This window comes from Callithrix jacchus, chromosome 1, assembly GCF_049354715.1.
Source record: "Callithrix jacchus isolate 240 chromosome 1, calJac240_pri, whole genome shotgun sequence".
Classification (NCBI taxonomy): domain Eukaryota; kingdom Metazoa; phylum Chordata; class Mammalia; order Primates; family Cebidae; genus Callithrix; species Callithrix jacchus.
In genome coordinates, this window is record NC_133502.1 from 106286783 (window position 1) to 106305562 (window position 18780).

The 18780-nt window shown below is 42.2% G+C and overlaps 2 protein-coding genes across 6 annotated transcripts in view; one reads left to right on the plus strand and one right to left on the minus strand.

Moving 5' to 3' along the window:
- LOC144581922 (intermembrane lipid transfer protein VPS13A) overlaps positions 1-7288 on the plus strand; it is a 237895-nt gene extending 230607 nt beyond the window's left edge. For 4 of the 5 annotated variants that reach the window (XM_078367850.1, XM_078367836.1, XM_078367840.1 and 1 more), the window contains one exon: positions 1772-7288. In XM_078367850.1, the coding sequence (XP_078223976.1) occupies positions 1772-1822 (51 nt within the window). In that variant the 3' untranslated portion in view covers positions 1823-7288. The remainder of the gene's footprint in view (positions 1-1771) is intronic. The other variant, XR_013533366.1, reaches the window with a different exon arrangement.
- Positions 7289-8566: 1278 nt separating this feature from the next.
- LOC144581953 (guanine nucleotide-binding protein subunit alpha-14-like) lies at positions 8567-17099 on the minus strand. Its single transcript, XM_078367959.1, has 4 exons — positions 16703-17099; positions 14283-14412; positions 11019-11172; positions 8567-9649 (listed from the first exon to the last, which is right to left on the minus strand). The coding sequence occupies exons 1-4, from the start codon at positions 16801-16803 to the stop codon at positions 9459-9461; spliced, it is 576 nt and encodes a 191-aa protein (XP_078224085.1). The 5' UTR covers positions 16804-17099; the 3' UTR covers positions 8567-9458.
- Between the last annotated feature and the right edge of the window lie 1681 nt (positions 17100-18780).

Sequence of the window (18780 nt, forward strand, 5' to 3'; positions counted from 1 at the left end):
CTTTGATGGTTTCATCCTTTTTGTGCTGGCTTCTTACCATCTTTGTGGATTTATCTCCCTTTGATCTTTGAAGTTGATGATTTGGGGAGGAATGTCTGAGTGGGCATCTTTTCTGTTGTGGTTGGGGCTATATCTTTTTTGGCCTGTAGAGGCGCTGCTGTGCTGCCTCCGATTCAATCAGGTTGCTGGATGGGTGGGTCTTCCCCTGGAGTGAGTTTGTAGGTGAAATTAGCCCCACCTTCCCAGTGGCATCTCTCCTTCCCCAAGCTCAGTCTTCCCAGTTGCGGTCAAACTGGTGTACTTGCTGCCAAGCTCTCTGGTGCTTAGTCTTCAGTTTAAGTTTTGTAGGGGTGGGGCCTGGCTGGCCTGTTTCCCTGCTTTCAACTCTGCCTCTTTATGTGGGACAGGTAGTTCCGTCCTGCTGGCGTTAGTCCAAACTTCCGCCCAGGTCTGTGCCAACAAGTTGCTCAGATTTGCATAGACAACCCACGGTGCCCCTCAGTCTGGCAGGGCTCGGGGACCGTGAGTTGCAGGGAGGATAAGGTCAGCACAGGGTCTGAATTGGAGTACCGAGGGGAGTGAAGTCCCCGACCCTCCAAGTGGATGAACCCAGCACCTTGCTTGGAATCGTGAAGTCCTCTAGCCCTCTGTGTCATTTGCTGGGAGCTGCATTCCCGTGTTGCCTCCTCTTGGCCATCTTGCTGTGCCTCCTGTGGATGACTGTTTACCACTTCACCTGTCACATCGGGACCCAAACTGGTGGCCTCTCCCAGTGTCCCATACACATAGCTTGGACAAGTTAGCATGTGCTGTGCAATTTTCTATCCAGACATTCTGATGGGAGGTGACACTGACACACTAACAGTAGAAAACACAAAAGGAGCAAGTTACAAAGAAAGAGAAATAAAGTGACCAGAACCTTCATATGCTTGTCACCTAGAATAGGGAGACAGATAACCATGACTTTTAGACTACCTTCTTTCATGTCACTGAAGGACAATACCACCTATTTCAGTTTATCTGCAACACAGTTTTCTTTTAATTCCTTCACCCTGTCACTTTATCTCAGAAGGTTTGTTTTTGATCCTCCTGCTTGGCCAGGAACATCTAGAGAAGGCTACTAGGTTCAGTTATCTTTCTCTACCTATCTTAGGGCTATTCTTACTAGGCTCTTAAAGAGGCACAAACATCCCTGTGAAATCTTTATATACTAGAATAACCCCTGTATCACCTCCATGGCTTTTATGTGTCATCCATGCCCAATAATAATAGATATCACTGGTAGAAAGATTGTGCATTACATTTAAATTTTATTTTTGTAATTTCAAATTATTTTAGAACAGAAAATATATTGTGAGAGCACCTACAATGCTCAAGAATGTCACTTCTACTACTCTCTCTGGAATTGTATTTAATTATTTATACTCCATTAGTAGAATCCTATATATGAAATCATGGAGGTTCGTGATATAGAGTCAGTACAGATTGTAAGGAATTTTTTCTCTCAGGCTGGCTCATTTCACTTTTTCTGAAAATGAACATCTAAGTCCAAAGACCTTAGAAAAACTGCATTCCTACTATTAACCCAAGTACCATTGTCTCTGAGCCATCTGGGCCATTTAATCTCTTTTGCAGGATGAATTTTATGTATCGGCTGTCAGTATACACCTAACTAAACTATAAAGCTAACTTCTGGGTCTCCTTTCATTACATTTTCTTTCATTGCAATTTCATTGAAGCAAGTAAATGTTCGTTTATTTTCCCACCTCAGTGGATCCTAACAAAGCTAGAAGAAGCAAGAGAACCCTCTCCGAGCCTCTGATGGAGAACACTGAAGATACACAGCAATAAGTGATTACAGCTCCTAGATCGTACCTTTCAAAACCTGTTTGGGAAGCATATTACAGAAGTAATTTCAAGTACCCTGTATTCTGGATGCTAAAAACAAATCAGGTAAAACAGCTGTGTGATTAAAATATTTCAATTCTTCAGAGACTACCCAGTTTTCTAGCTTGGATTATCCATCTATTTATAATTCTAATTACTTTGTAAAAGAAACATTTATGAATCTTAAACATTTGCTTCAAGTTTTTCTCTGTAATGGTGGAGAGGTTGCCTATAATTCCTTTCCTCATGGAGCCAAGTTTAATGTTTCTAGTTCACATTTTGAACTTCTGTCATGCTTGCTTCAAACTCCCTGAGTGATGGGTAAATAATCAAATCAAACATTGCCTCACTGGCATCAAGAGAATTTTGGTGATAGTTTCTTCAGGATCATGAAGTTCTTTTTACAGATAAATACTTTGATGTTGTTTTCCTTATTTTTAATATAAAGGATATGTTTGAATTATACTTAAAATGCATAGCACGATTAAAAACAATCTTTTAAATATAATTTATAATATAGATGGAAACCTCCCCTTAAGAAAGCTTTAAGAAATGAGTATCCTACTCAAAAAGGGAAACTCTCTCTGAGAACTTTAGAGTCTTTGACACATTTCCTCAAGCCTATTCCATGAGATCTCCTTGGTTTACCCAAGTCACATTTTTAATAGACTGTTAATATCAAAGGAGAATTTCTAAAGCCTTAACAATGCCTACTTTCCATTCACTGTTACATGGAATAAACAAAATTCCCAACATCTTAGATAGAGTGAATTATGCTTCCAACAGACAGTCCCTCTCATAAATAAGGGTATGTACACTAAAATCTAACACAGTAACCTGTCCTGTTGCCAGTAGATTGAGAATTTCTGGTTTGCTTTCTCTACAGTTATTCAGTGAGAGTCACTCTTTTAAATTTACAGCTCATCACAAAAATCATCAGCTATACATTAGTAAAAATAAGGACATGAGGTATTCTTTCTTGGTTTTTGTCCAAGATCTTTGCACCTTAATATTAATGGACTGTTTCAGGTATCAGGGAATGAATGTATGATTGTGAACTATGAAGAGAATGATGCAGTATCCTATTTAGTTACTGAATAATACAGAGTATTTGATGCATGTCGTATGTGCTACCAAGTTATTATAAACTGTTTTTGGAATCGAAGATTCTGTATAGTCAATGGTTGTGAAATTCTTCTCAGGCTCCTTAAACCCTTGCTTTGTTGTAAAAGCTAAAATAAACAGCATGCTATATTGTCATTGTATTTCTTGCTGACCAGATCTACTAAATGCTATTGATTTCTCTCTGATTACTAAAACACATTTATTCTCAGTAGTTTCCCCCACATGTTTTCTTTACTGAACTTAAATTGAATCAATCAAAAGCTGACAAGTTTCAAACCACATGAAAGTGTGTGTTTCCATGTTGACCTTTGTTAAAAATAATGTGTATATTTTCTCTGTCACTAAGGTCCTTCGGTTTTGCTTATGGCAGAATTAAACCTGAGTAGAGGTAGTCAGAAAGCTTGCATCAGATTGTCCTCATCCAAAACAAAATACTTCATTACCCATTCCAATGTTATAATTTCACCATTCTCAGAAAAATTATAGCCGCCTGCCTCCCTGGGTATAGTGTCGTGAAGCAGAAAAGTCTAAAATGAATAGTCAATATAGAAATTCTTCTGATACCCTATGGCAGCCAGCAGGAGTGGGTCTTGTGAGTAGTACACATAGCAAGGATAGTGCCTGCCTTTCGTGTTCTCTTGCCATAGAACTGTGAGCTATCTTTTCTTATTTTTTCCCTGCCACTCATTTACCCGTCACCTCCTCCCATCACTTCCTTGTCTCTAGACTAGAGGTAACCACAGTTTCAAGAGCTACATCGATACCATGTGTTTTAGAATATTGTCTTCATTTAAACAAACAAAAACATAAGAACATCAGTAGATCACTAATAACAAGTCAGTGTTTTTAGCATCACATTTTACAATTTACAGTTATTTGTTTGATTCTATAGTCCATTTTTCATGAAGGTTAGAATACAGAATCTTCTTGTATTTGAAAACCATCTGCCCTAAATTACATTGTAGCTACAATAAGTGGATTTCTGCTGGAGAAATTTAAGCTTTCTCCATTGTTTGGTAGTGGTTATGGAACGAGGTGCTTGGTCTTGTGCCCCTTCCGTGTATTATTTGCTAACTCTACTACTGGGCACTTAAGTCCAGCACAGCATGTCTTCTGATCTATGATGATAATTGTGTGAGGACCAAGGCAGAGTGTTTGTTACCTGCCAACTCTCCACCAGAACACCTTAATCATTAGAAAGAGTGACTTTGATTTCTGGTACAAAAAGAAGCTTGTGATTTCTTCACATTTACAAAATACTTTCTGAACCAAGGCATATGCACTACTCCAGTATCTTCCCTTTTAGAGTGTATATATTTACTGCTTTTTCTCTAGTGTTCTCAAAAGTCCTAATGTCTGTTTAGTGTAGCTTGAGTTGTTATCTGGACCCTAAATAATCATGACCACTTGTAGGTAGGTCTTACCTACCCCTCTCCTCTACAATCCTAATCCATTTAGAGGCAACTATCCTGTGGCCCTCAAATAAAGGTTTTTTAGACTTACATGATCTTTTCTATCATAATTATCTCTCTCATTTCTTCTGATAGTAATAGCAGTAGTATTGTTCCAGTGAGTATCTATGCACCTAGCTCATCTCATACAAACATCCCACAAAGCAGCATCACATTGCTGTCTGGTAAAAAGTCAGATTAAATTAGAAGGACTCTACACAGTGCTGACGTTCCTGCCCCTAATTTATTCAGTTATCACTTGCCAGTATTAGTTGATTCTTCAGGCTATGCCAGGTACTCCCTTCACATAGGCCCCTGTATTAAAAAGACTGACAAAATACTTGATTAGTTTGCCTGTAGAAGCTCAAAGTGCGTGCCAAATACATTGACCATGGATGCTTTCATGGCTGAGCCAACACAGTTCAAAGAAATCTTTTTGTGTTCCAGGGCTATTGCTTTTTACCTTTTGTCAGGATCAACCCAAATCCTCAGGGATGCTGTTTTTCCACTCTGTAAGTCCTAACTCATTAGTGGGTCATGAAATCAACTTAACAGGTCCAGACCAGTATATTTCACAAGTGAAATAAAAAAGAAAATAGAGGAACAATAGATAGCGCATGTAAAATGATTAAGTATTGGTTCCTGAAATAACAGCTAAATATTCTATTTACTATGCATACTGGGTCACAATATAAAGTGTTTCCTATTATGAAATGCAGTTTTAAAAAAGAAAGCTTGAAAAACTGCTGTAGGAGGCAGGGGCCATCCAGTGATTGTTGGAAGAGTCTGGATTGTATGGCACCTGGCCTTAAATGAGGAGCAGCAGATCCACAACTCAGGAAGTCTAGAGATGGTTAGCACTTTTTCTTTTGAGTGAGAAGATGGAATCACCCTTGTTTGCTTTCCAAAATACTTTTCTTCTCTGCTGTGTATCAGGTACCCTCCTCTGATTCAGTGGAACCAGAAAAAGCATAGAAAAGTTAGATCCACAAACAGCACCCTAAAAAAGACCACAGTCTGTTGTTTACTTGGAGGTATTTCAACCTCTTTACCACTAAGCATTTTACCATAATAGAATTGGAGACAGATATTTTCCTTTTGAGTCAATTGAATTTCAACTATCTACCTTTGAGCCAATTCACCATAACGGTGGCAAAGGCCTTTAAAAACAGGGAGCTGATATGTACGGCACATTCTGGTAGGGCCAAAATATTCATTCTCTTGGCGGCAGGGATTGATACATAAATATCAATGCCTTTTTACTAAAAACAGTGAAGTTCTCATTTCTTTAAGATCCAAGTAGAAAATGCAGGTAACTTACATTCCATATGCAGGACTGAATACAGACTTGGTCAATCTGATTTTCTTTGGTGCTGTTCAGTATAGCTCAACTCTGAAAGTAAACCCATTCACCCTCCTGCTTAGTCCTTCGAAATACACTTTGGAAGTTATACCTTATTGTTAATGGCAATCTAATCAAGCTAGGATTAGTCAGTTAAAAGTTTGAGTCTTGTCATCTGTATTGTCAGTTATTGGCCAATATGACTGTTAGAGCAAAACTTTTTTCCCACTGTCACGATTGGTCTTAAGCAGTATTTGTTTCAGCACATCCGAAAAGCAAGGCCAGCACATTGAGAAGATGCAGAATCCTACTCCATTACAAACCTCATTCATGTTTCTTTTATTGAAGCCTTCTTCTACTTTATATTTCCTCTTTTGTAAGGTAAATTTTCCATGCCATTAAAAAATTTTTTTACTTTGGAATTACAGATTATTTTTTTTAAAGCATTATGACATTTTGAAAAAAAATTTTTGGTTACCCAAAAAGCTATACAAGAAATATAACTTCAATTTTTTAGGTTGATGTGGGTATATTTCTAAAGTTTTTATTACTTTATACAAATACAAATTAATTTATATTACAGTTTAACACCTGCTATGATGATAGATATCAAACTATGATAGAAAATCCCCGTCACTGAACTATTCATTTAGCGTTACTCTGCTGCCTTAATGTGTTCCTTCTAATGACGTCCTTGTAACAAGAAACCCTGAGACTGGTATAATGACTTACCTAATGACCAGAAGTGTCATCAAAGTAGAACATGTTGGAAAATCCCAACATTTCTTGTTATGCCCTCATACCTCCGGTGTTCAGTTCCTTACCCAAAAGTTCCCAGTTCTTAAGCTGAAAAACATTCAAGTAAAAATATAGCATAGATTACACTGAAATATTTTCAATAGCAGTGATTTAATAGCCACACTCACAAACTAGTAGGAGTGGTGTCTGGGACTTCTTACGAGGTTAGATTGTTACAGACTTTTAAAGTGATTATCTCTGTATGTGTGTATTACATATAAAAATGAATTTTTCAGTAAAGTTGCACTTTAAAAATACTTTCTCTTGCTAGTTTTAATTGATCAAATAGCCTGTGCTGCTTTGGAATGCTTATTCTTTGATGGAAATATGGTCGTTGATTATGATAGTTTTAAACATATCTATTGCCGCATCGCTGCAGGATTTCCCACACTTTTCTGTTCCTCATTTCTCTTTTATGTGTGCTTGGCTCAGTTGCCTGTTACACAGTCTCTGCCTTGGTTTTGTGTATTCTAAGATAATTTATAAACACCGATGTTTACAGTGAAGTTTTTCCTTTTGGAAACTAATCTTAGTCTTTTTTCCTCTCTCTAAAAATTGGTTGGCCATGCTCACTAATGACTTTTTTTCTTAATAATCGTTTCTTGGTAATGGTAGATTTGGATTGCATGGTAAGATTATATATTTTCACCATGTATACCTTTGTCAATAAAGATTTCTGATCTTTGGTCTGCTTCTGTTTTTAGTTTTTTGATAGAACTAGAAACATTATTAATAGCCTTCCTTGCCTATATAAATTCTGCCTTCTTTGGGGCTTAAATAAATGTGAATAACTAACAGATTGCCCGAGGCCCTGGGCGACATCCCAGCCCAGCACGATCACTGCTGACTAAAAGCTAGTGGTGGTATAGTACCTAGTGAATTCTTAACCACTGACATTCTGCCTCTTAACCTCAGAAAACTTCACATGACTTATTTCCCCAGTAAGTAATGAGTGTATCCTGAATGAAGGACTAAGAGAGAATTTTCTACCAGCAGAATCAGTATTGGCAGTGGTAATTAATTCACCCCGATATTGAAAGAGTCTTGCCTTTCCGCGCCTTAAGAAAATATTGTTACCACCCTTTGGATGACTTACTTAACAGCCCTCTTACAACTTGAGTATGGAAAGCCATCATTTTCTTGTATGCTTTAAGTGGTCAGCCAATGATAAGTGAACACAAACTCAATGCTAGAAAGTGCTTGAAATAAGAAATGGCATTCTTCATTAATTTCTCTACTTACTGGATTCCGTTGAACCCTTTTTATGTTAATTGGCCAGTGAAACCGAGTCCATAGCCTTTAGCCCACCGTGGGTGGGAGGGGAATTGTCTTATATTTTGTTTGTGTTTCCAGATATCCCAAAGGGCTCTGCTCCCCTCTCTCTGTTCTCGTGTGCAAAATGGTCTCGACTGTTTCTGGACCTTTATTGTTCTAGATAAATGTAACATTACTTTGTAAACTTCCACAAAACTGTTGCTATTGCATTGGTCTCCTGAGTGAGGATTCATTTTTTTTTTTAAAGCTTAATGTTGCTATTATAGAATCACTACATATCAGAATAATTTCAGTCTTTTTCAGCACTTGGAGTTGTTCCCACAGAATGGGGACATATGGTTCCATAACATATGTAGCAAACCAAGGTGCACTTTATAGACTGATCTGAGGTAGACATTTCACACCTTACATCCCCACATTGTGTGTGTGTGCGTGCGTGCATGCACACATGCGCACAGAACCATCTGGGGCCTTTAGTGTGGAGCACTCTTACTTCTCAGAGGATTCTCCTGCCTGACTCAGCCAGCTACCGAGGGAACTGCAGCACGACATGATGAGGCACACAGACTTGCCTTGAAGGGAGGAATCTTAGGAAAGTTTCTGAGTTACTGTTAAGGCCACAGCATTTTTCTGTTTAGGATCAGAACCATCAGTCAACCATGAGCTCTAAGAAACACAACATAACCCAGTGCCAATAGCAGAATGGTATATTCTTAGCCTCCTCAGAAAGGCACAGCATACATAATTCAAACAGCAAATCTGTGATGGCCATTAGAACTTCGGTAGGATCACACAACATTTGTCAAACAGTGTGGACTTTTAGCCATTGCATACGTTTACAAGACCTGGTCATATACATTGGGAATAAAAATGTATATATACACGCACACATATACACACTTTTCACCAGTACAACATATATGCTATTTAGAGCCCATTTACTACATGTCAGCTTTGCCTTCATGGTGATCAAATTGTGGCAAAGTTAAATTAGATATAGTTATATATCCATCTGACTTAGAGAGTTCACACACAAAGAGAACGAACTGTTTTTTAAAAAATCTTTGGTGGCATGTTAAAGGAGTCACACTTCAGCATTAGGTGAGAAACAAAAATGTCTCTAAATTACAAGAGTTAATTAAAAGCTTCAAACGCATTAACCTTCTTATTTTTAAAAAGTCACCCAAATCAACTCCAGAGGTTTCAAGGCATAATCTATAAACTAACAGGCTCCTTGCTTACATAATTTTAATAGCTATTTTTAAACATTTAAAATTTAAAACTAAATCAGAGTGGTCTTTAAAAATTCTAGAAAACACCAAATTTGAAAACTGCACAAAATCTTAAAGCCAAAAGTCCAGAAAATACTTATAAAGACAATTTGGGACATAAGGATTTTTAAAGTATTTTGATAAACTCAAATATCTTCCAAGTTTCATCACCCATCTCTGTCCCCACAACCTGCATGACGTCCTTACTGCCTGGCACGGGCTGGCTTGGTGATGTCAGAGCACTTGCAAATCAAACGAGGAGTTTGAAAATCATGTCTTCTGCTGTGGGGGAGGGGTGGGCAGCCGCTTTTAAACCAGGTTGAATTCCCTTAGGTTCAGCTGTAGAATTGTGTCTTTGACAGCCGCAAACACAAAGCGAATATTCTCTGTATCTGTAGCACATGTGAAGTGAGAGTAGATGACTTTCTGTTTGTCAGGATTCTGATCTTGGTAAAGTTTCAGGATAAAGTCTCTGGCAGCTTTGACATCCTGCTTCGGTCCTAGTCACAAGTGCAATGAGAGGAATAAAGACACAGACTTAACGCCATGTCCTCCCAAGTACCTTTCTTTTTTATTTTGAGACAGAGTCTTGCTCTGTAGCCCAGGCTGGAGTGCAGTGACGTGATATTGGCTCATTACATCCTCCACTTCTGGGTTTCAAGCGATTCTCCTGACTCAGCCTCCCAAGTAGCTGGGTAATTATAGGTACATACCACCATGCCCAGCTAATCTTTGCATTTTTAGTAGAGACAGGGTTTCACCCTGTTGGCCAGACTGGTCTCAAATTCCTGACCTCACGTGATCCACCTGCCTTGGCCTCCCAAAGTGCTGGGATTACAGGCATGATTACTGCACCCTGCCCCAAGAACTGTTTTTTAATGTACTCTTGTTCTTATCTGAGATCCTGCTTTGATCCAACCTTATTTCTAGGGAACAGTTTATCTGGAGCATTATTTTTATGGTGTCTCATCATGAACCCATAAAATAGTCGTATTTTAAAATGTCCTCTGGTCTCTAAAACTTATACTTTATGGTGATTTGTTTAAAAATAGTGACCCAATTTGTCTGATTTCGACCACTTTCGAAGAGAAGTAATCCTTACTAACATATATGGACAAACAGCTGTGGTCTAGGAGCGAGAAAAGGAAGAATGCGGGAACTAACATTATCAGCTGATTTTTAAGCTTGAGGGTGCTGTACTACACAACCAATATGGTTAATAACAGGGGAAAGAAGAGTGCTAAAACATGAATCCACTAAATATCACTGTCAGACTTAATATTTAAGACCTCCTGTACCAGAAACACTTAGCAACAGGGCATGAGACTCTCCTGCCTTGGGCAGGTTATGTATAAAGAACTTCAGAGTCCACCGTGTGTCTCTACCCTACACTCTAGAAGCACCAGGTGCTCTGACTGGTCCAAGGAATGCACAGATAAATGAAGCAGAGTTTCTGCCCTCACAGTGCCCACTGGAGAGAGAGCTGAGTGAGCAGAGGATATGACATAGTGTGATGATGTGGCAAGGAGAGCAAGCGGGGGTCAGGCCGCCAAGGGAGCAAAAAGGAGCCGGCACCCCTTCTGCAGACCAGATGGGCAGGGGAGGCCATGCTGGGTCTTAGAGAACAACATGGAGTTGGCTAAAGGAGTTGGCAAGGGTATTCCAAGCATTGAGGGAGGCCTGTGTGGAGCTGCTGTGGTGAAAAAACACGCAACGGTGCAACCAGCGCTTCCATTTGAAGGTGGGAAGGCGGGAGAGACTGTTCCAGGTAGACCAGGGAGGCCCCTATGAGCCATGGTAACTCTGGACTGATGCCCGGAAGGAGGACAAGATCCACACAGAAACACTGTCTGCAACATAGACACTTACCTGTGTATTCTGGGAAGTAGCTAATTAGATGAGAATACATGATTTTCTCTTCCAAAAGATCCTTCTTGTTCAAGAATAAAATCACAGATGAATTCAGAAACCAGGGGTAGGTGATGATGGTTTTAAATAAGGCTTTGCTCTCTTCCATGCGGTTCTAAGTGAAACACGAGGGACTCAGGATGAAGTAGAAAGAAAATATTTTGGAAACAACATGGCACATTGCCAGTCCATCCATCTCTTCCCTTGCCCTGCTGCAGTCCCTGGGCCACTGTCTGCTGAAGCTGGTGAGCATGTGGGGTCCCAGGCACCAGGCCTCCTGCTTCTGTTTGCCCCTGCCCAAGCCTCTTGCTAACTGTCCCCTTCGGGCATCCCAGCTCTTCTCCAGCCCAAAACTCACATGGAAGGAAATAAGGAAGGATTTGGTGCAACTTGGAGAAGGAATGTTCCTACCCACATTTGACAAAAGTTTTCTGTGTCACGTGATCGGGATTACTAAGTCAGGAAGTGCCAGCTCCAGACCTGACATGGCCATCTCAGTTGTTGATGGGCTTCCAGACGGGCCTCAGCAGTGAAGCGACGAGGCTCTTCCAGCAAGGCCACTGACGCTGGCAGAGACGGAGCCAGTGCTACTGGGCACCCACCCACTCTGCGTCAGACTTAACAAGCAGAGCAGGGGCCAGTTTGATGGGTGAGCATACTGTTACTGTTCAGAATATTTAAATAACTTTCCCACACCTGTGTAACAGTGGGATCTGGGAAAGATTATGTAGAATGGCAGTAATAATTTCTAAACGCTGGACATTGGCAAGAAGATACTAAATGCTCCGAATTTACTGAGAGCAGGCAGGGCACAAACAAATCTTATCTGTGACAATAATTGTTCGAGATAGCATTCTGCTCTTTCTGAAGTATTCCTAAGAGGAAAGAAATAAGAACTTCCCTGTAGGAAGGGAAGGGATCAGACTGAAAACATCCAAGCTCAGCACACACTCAAGAGGGACATGCCATAAATCACTCTTTCCCCACAACTTCCAGACACCCAGGATCATTGTGCCACTCAGTACGCTCTGGGGGAATTAAGATGTGGAATGTATTAAAGCTTTGAAAATATGATCTTATTGATAATGATCTCCAAGGAAACACAGTATGTGAAAGATTCCCAGACAGTATACAGATATAATACTATCTACAACCAGAAGGGGAAAGTCTGGAGTGGCAGCCATTTCATTCTTCTCTAAATATTTTGCGATTTTCAGGAGAAAATGTTTAATTTCTAAGCACTTTGGGCTGAGATATTGGTCCCTTGTGCATCTGACTAATCCGAGGAACGTCACAAGTAATTCCTGAAACAAATTTGGAGCAAATTTTTTATATTGATAACTGAATGTCTTGTCTTTAAAAAAAAAAAATCTCCAATTGGGAGAGCTGGGCAGCAGCCAAGATTTCTCTTCTTTGCACAATGACAATTAAATGGGTTAATCCTCCACTAATTAGGTAATATATGCTATGCTCCTCAGAGAAAAGTCTGCTCTCAAGAAATATAAGATACGATTTGTTCACAGTTATTGGCTAATCCTGGACTGAGTCCTTTATTGATTTACTTTCATACCTTGGAAACAAAAGACATTTTTCTAAAAGCTCACGAGGTCTTAATACAAGTTCAGGGGAAAGGATGAGGAGGACGACATGAGTATTCCACTGTAACTAACCCCGACCTGACAGAGCAGAAGTGGCTGTGGTGGTCTCTTCACTCTCAGGACAGCTGCCACTAATGGAACTGGACGCAGCCATGCTATGGCTGCACTGTGGGGACACTGCGTGCCTGACCAGGCTGGGTCCATCCCAGCTGCCCTGAGGGAGTCTCTCCCAGGGGAACTGAAGGCAAATGCAATCCCAGGCAGCCCCAGAACAGCTCCAAGCATCTAGCAGCACTGCCCATCCCAGTTCTGCTAGGGATCTAATTTGGGAGCCCCATGGGCCTATGGAGGTTAGGAAGCCTGTGCCCAGGTAAAGTGTATTAGAGATGGTGCTGCTCAGCTTGGGCCGTGCAGTAGAATCCCTGGTGGGCTTACAAAAGAAGCCTCAACCGAAACCCACTCAATTGGAATCTAGTGTGGGGTCCAAGAGATGGCATTTTTTTTTTTTTGAGATGAATTCTCGCACTGCTGCCTGGGCTGGAGTACAACAGCGTGATCTCAGCTCACTGCAACCTCCACCTCCGAGGTTCAAGTGATTCTGCTGCCTCAGCCTCCCGAGTAGCTGAGATTACAGGTGCCTGCCACCACGCCCAGCTAATATTTTATATTTTTAGTAGAGGCGGGGTTTCACCATGTTGGCCAGGCTGGTCTCGAACTCCTGACCTCGTGATTCACCTGCCTTGGCCTCTCAAAGTGCTGGGATTACAGTTACAGGCACGAGGCACTGTGCCCGGCTGAGAGATGGCATTTTTAAAAAGCTCACCAAGGCATTCTGCTATGCTACCAAGGATGAGAACCTAGGCTTTTGAATAGTTTCCAACCTCAGCAGCACAGTAGATTCACCTGGGTGCTTTTTAAGCATCTGCCCACTCAGGCCCCATTCACCACCAATTAAATCAGAATCTCTGAGATTGGACTCAAGCACCCGGTTTTCTTTAAGTCCTCGGTGAATCCCAGTGTGCATTTAAGTTTCAGAACCCGAGTTCCAAGCCAGTGATTGTCAACATTTCATATGTATTTGAATTAGCTGGGGTCTTGTTAAAACGTAGATTCCAATGTCATCAGTCTGAGTTGATTAAAACTGCATTGCTAACAAGCTATCCAGGTGATGCCTGTGCCTCTGTCCACAGATGACACTTTGAATAGCAAGACCATTTAACCTAATGATGAGGGTCCATTTCCTGACCTGGTTGGCTTATTAAAAACCACAGGAGGCTGGGCGCAGTGGCTCACACCTGTAATCCCAGCACTTTGAGGCCAAGGCAAGCAGATCACGAGGTCAGGAGTTCAAGACCAGACTGGCCAATGGTGAAACCCCGTCTCTACTAAAAAAAAAATAAAAAATTAGCTGAGCATGGTGGCTTATGCCTGTAATCCCAGCTACTTGGGAGGCTGAGGTAGGAGAATTGCTTGAACTGGACCCAGGAGGCGGAGGTTGCAGTGAGCCGAGATCACACCACTGCACTCCAGCCTGGGCTACAGAGCAAGACTCCATCTCAAAAGAAAAGAAAAGAACACAGGATAGGCTCTGGCTTCCACAGCTACCTAAACTTCCCGCCCGGCGTACCTCACTGTGACACTCAGCCAGGACTTGGTCATATTCGCTCAGAGCAACCAAGAAAATTATGGAGGTGACACTCTCAAAGCAGTGAATCCATTTCCGCCTTTCAGATCGTTGGCCACCAACGTCCACCATCCTGTTGTACAGAAACACAGATCCCTCAAAGGCTGGAATACATGACACTTTGGGGAAAAGACATGAATTATTATAGCATGGAAAGCAGTGCTCTTTGGGGTCGCCAGTAATTTCAGAGAGAGAAAGAGGTCCTAAGTTTCCAATGTCTGATGCTGCTGCTTGAAGCAATGAGGGACCACTGGCTGTTTCCTAGCAAAGAAGTCACAGAACGTAAACGATGTTTCTGAAGACATGCAGAGGTGACTCGGAGTCTGCTTGGGGACATTGGTATCCAGGCAGAAAACGCAAACATCTACTTGTGTTCTGTGACAACCACTGTAGAGGCCCTGGATACCAGACACGAGGAACAGACTGGCCACCTGTCTTACAGATCCCCCAGGCTGGCCTCAGGACCCAAGCCTCTTCTGTCTTCCTGGCTCCTCTAATTTACCCATAAATCCTTTCTGCAGTCCCTGGATGCCGCCTCTTGTTCCCTATAAAAACCTGCAAGTGTCCTCTGTCCAGTACAGAAAGCATCTACCTGTGTCTCTGGGAAAGATTTCAGCAACTACCAGCCCAGGGATCACGAGTTCCAATGGTCCATGAATCAGGCAGTTTAAGGGAATGAGTCAAGTGAGCTCCCCACAGTACAGAAGCACACACCGCACAACAGCCAGGGGCCCTGTCTACGAGGAAGCCTGCCACGTACCTGCAGCCAAGCTCTGCGGAACAAAGCACAGGCTCACCATGACCACAGCCTCTGCCCTTTCAGGAGAAACGAGGTATCCAATGTGTTAAGTGAAACATCCCAACTTTTAAACAAGTTAGCTCAAAAAGATGTTTTTAATAACACCAAAGAAAATACATAATGGACCAGATACAGCTGCCAAGTCACCCCCACCCACCCCTCCCTCACCACCCCACCACACACACACACACACACACACACACACACCCGTCCCTGAAGACACTGGGGCAATGTGGTGAGGCGGCCCACAGGCCAACCACCCAGAACCGTTGTCCAGAAAAGTGCGGGAAAGAAAACGAAGAATTCAATCCTGTCCTGTCTGGAGGTGCAGCCACTCCCACAGTGACGTGTGTTGATGGCTGGCTACCCCACCTCACAGCAGGGAACTGAGGTGGAAAAGGGACACTGCAATTGTCAAAAGGTTGAGCTTGAAGAAGCCATTCTATAAAGGCCTCAATTTCAAAGATCGGAATTTTTCCGCTGGAAGTCTCCCCCGGGAGAGGTGCTCCAAGTCGCAGTAATAGACTTCCCTGGTGATGATGGCAAACCCATTCACCGAAGTCTAGAAAGTAATGCAAAACCCATTCATCACAGTCCAAGAAGGATAAACTTAGAAGAAATGAAAGCATTTTTAAAAACAAAACAAAACCCTTGGGAGACTCTCAGAGGTTTTGGACATTGCAAAAAGCAGTTAATTGTGAAAAGAATTCACAAGCACATAGGCACAGGGGGCTACTATTAAAATCAGGGATATGCTAACACAGATGGAGGTACCTACTGAGGGGCTGGACCCAAGGGTGCCCCAAACCCAGCAATTCTGGATAGAGAAGCACTGAGCTGGAACTGGGATCAGACAGGGCTTGGATGTGTGGGGACTGGTCTGTTGTCTCAACTGGAAAATCGTGTGTAAGAATTGTTAGGAGGAACGAGGGAAATAACGGATGTAACAGTGCTTCGAAATGTGCGGTGCTTCATATATGCCCTGTATTGTTATTCATTTTTTACCCTAACTAAATGCAGAGAAGGGTCACTTAAGGCATCCTAAAAGTATTTCCTCTATTTGTAAGGGGAAATGCATACATTTTTACACAGCTGTTAGTTTGTATATATTGCTCTTCACAGTTTTAATACACATTTTTGTGTTAATTCTTAGTTTTCTTTTTTAAGGATAAATCTTGGAGAAGGAAACAGAGGAGAAAAGAACATTATTCAACTTTAGGGAAAAGTCATCGATAATCATTATATTCAATTTGTGGGATACAGAAGTATACTCTGTGTGTGTGTCTGTGTGTGTGTGTGTGTGTGTGTGTGTGTGTGTTAGTTACACATAAGAATCATTCCAGTTTCCAGTAAGGAAACCCTTCTTCTCCAAGGGTAATAGGAAGGTGGCTTCCTCTCCATTCTAGGGTTGAGACCTACCATAATTCTAAATATCCTGTGGCAGAGAACATCACTCTATTCTAAGAGATATAATCCCTGCTTAAGAATAACATGTTTAAGAATGCACCTGGGGACTTCCAATCCTGGGCAGATTCTTCATGGAACACCAGGGAGACAGACTTACCGGAAGATGATGTTTTCCAAGTCAAACGGATACTCAGTGATGCCGGTGGTGGGCACTCGGACACGAAGCACGTCTTTCTGAGTGGGTACGAATGACTGCATGGCGATGCGATTGATGTCAGTCAAGTAACTGCGTAGTAGAGAATGGGGAACTGAGTCTCCTTTTAGCGAAGGGAAAAAGGTCCATCCTACTCAAAGAAGTCACACTCAACTCACAGTTGGCCCCACACAGACACATGAATTCCAACAATGACTTTCCTGAGAGCTACCACTAGGCCAGGCTTCTCCATCCTTCCTACGACTGTTTTGAAGACAATATGGGTCAGAAGCACTTTCAAGAGCTTCCTGGGACATCTGCAGAGCACTCCATCTCTTCCTCCTGGGTTCTGAGCTCTATCGCTGCTATTTGGCCGGTGAGGGAGACAGTGGGGCTGGAAGCCAGGATGTTGGAAGTGGCTCTCTCCGACGCCCCATCTGTCATCCTCCCTCCAGAGGCCCTTCTCCCTCCCACTCGCCCTCGTCCAAGAACATTATATAATGGAGATGCCGTTCTCTAAAGCTTTGCTCAATGAATTAAATAGAGTTTGTAAGAAAATGCACAGATGTAAAACAGGCCGAGGAGAAATTCAAAACAATAGCAACAAGAAAAAGTTTTCCTGTTGAAGACACTGGGAAACTAAACATCTAAAATAACCCCAAACTTGCCTTAACTTATTTTTGGCCATATATTAAAGCCCTGAGCTTAAAACATCATTTTTTTTTTGTAGTAAAATAAGCGAATCCTCTTTAAAAAAAAAAAAAAAAGAACTTTACGGCGTTTCTAAAAGACATGGGTATAATAACTGTAACTCAGGCCCTCACCAACAAAAGAGTGGGAGATACAGAGAGCCTCAAGCTGAGGCGGCCCTTCCCTGTCCCAGCACAGCATCAGGGGCTGAGCAGGTCTGCATGGAGGCTAACCAAGGGGTCACAGGCAAACCTGCTCACCATATGCCTTCAGCTCCAGAAGCAAAGCTCTGGGGTAGCTTTCCATGACCCACCTCCCTGCCCAAATATGACCTCTAGGGCTTATCATTGCTTTTGCTGTACTTTGATGTGTGATTATTTGATTTATACCTGACTTGCTCCACCAGACTGTACATTCCCTGAGAGTAGAGCATTGGTTGTGTACCTGCAGCCCTCACCACAGTGCCTGGCACATCGCAAGCACTCATCACATTCATCCAATCAGCAGACATCTCTAGCAGAGGGGTTGAAAACAGCTGACCCAGATGGAGAAAATGTGCAAGCACCTTGAGTCCTGCCAGTTTGGAAGGCTGGGCTGCTGGGTTTAGGAGAGGCTGTTTTCTCTGTGGCAGCTCTCATCACCCCACCCAGGCCCCTTGTCCATGTCAATGGCTTTGCCCCTGTGGTTTTCAGGGTTACACTGAATTCTGTAGCAGGTCTGGTCGGTCTTTTCCAAATGGATCTACATCAAAAGCCCTAGCCAATCCCCAGGGCCTTCATAGAGGAGGTAACCCAGACCACCTCGGGCATGGCTCAGGAACGTCGTGCCTGTTCCTGGCTCCTCAAGCTGTCAAAGGCAGGCCCTCCTCTTTGGCACTTTCTTTCTTCCAGCTCTCTATGCTGATCTAACACCTTATTGGGGTTTCTTTATTTTCCTGCCTTGATGCTTTGTTGCACCTAAACATTCCTGTAGTCTGACTGGTTGTGCCAACCTGGATTAATGACATTCAACTCTCGGCCTGGGACAAACACCAAAGGAAGGTCATTGAAATCACAAGAGGTGACACCTCTGGCTTCCTTTCCTGCCCAATGCCTGCTCAGAGGGCAACAGTGGCACCCAAAGGGAAGGAGGTAGGTCCGAGGAAGGAGTTTCTGAGCCCTCAGAGGATGGAAGGTGATATGGGGCAGGTGAGAAAGAGTTGAGCTGTAGAAGCAGGAGTCATTGCCACTTCAAGAAGGACCCATATCAAACTATTTGCCCAGTGACCAGACTGAAGGAGACATTGCCTTGGGATATTACTTACTTATTTTAATTTTTTTTTTTGAGACAGTGTCTCACTCTGTCACTCAGGC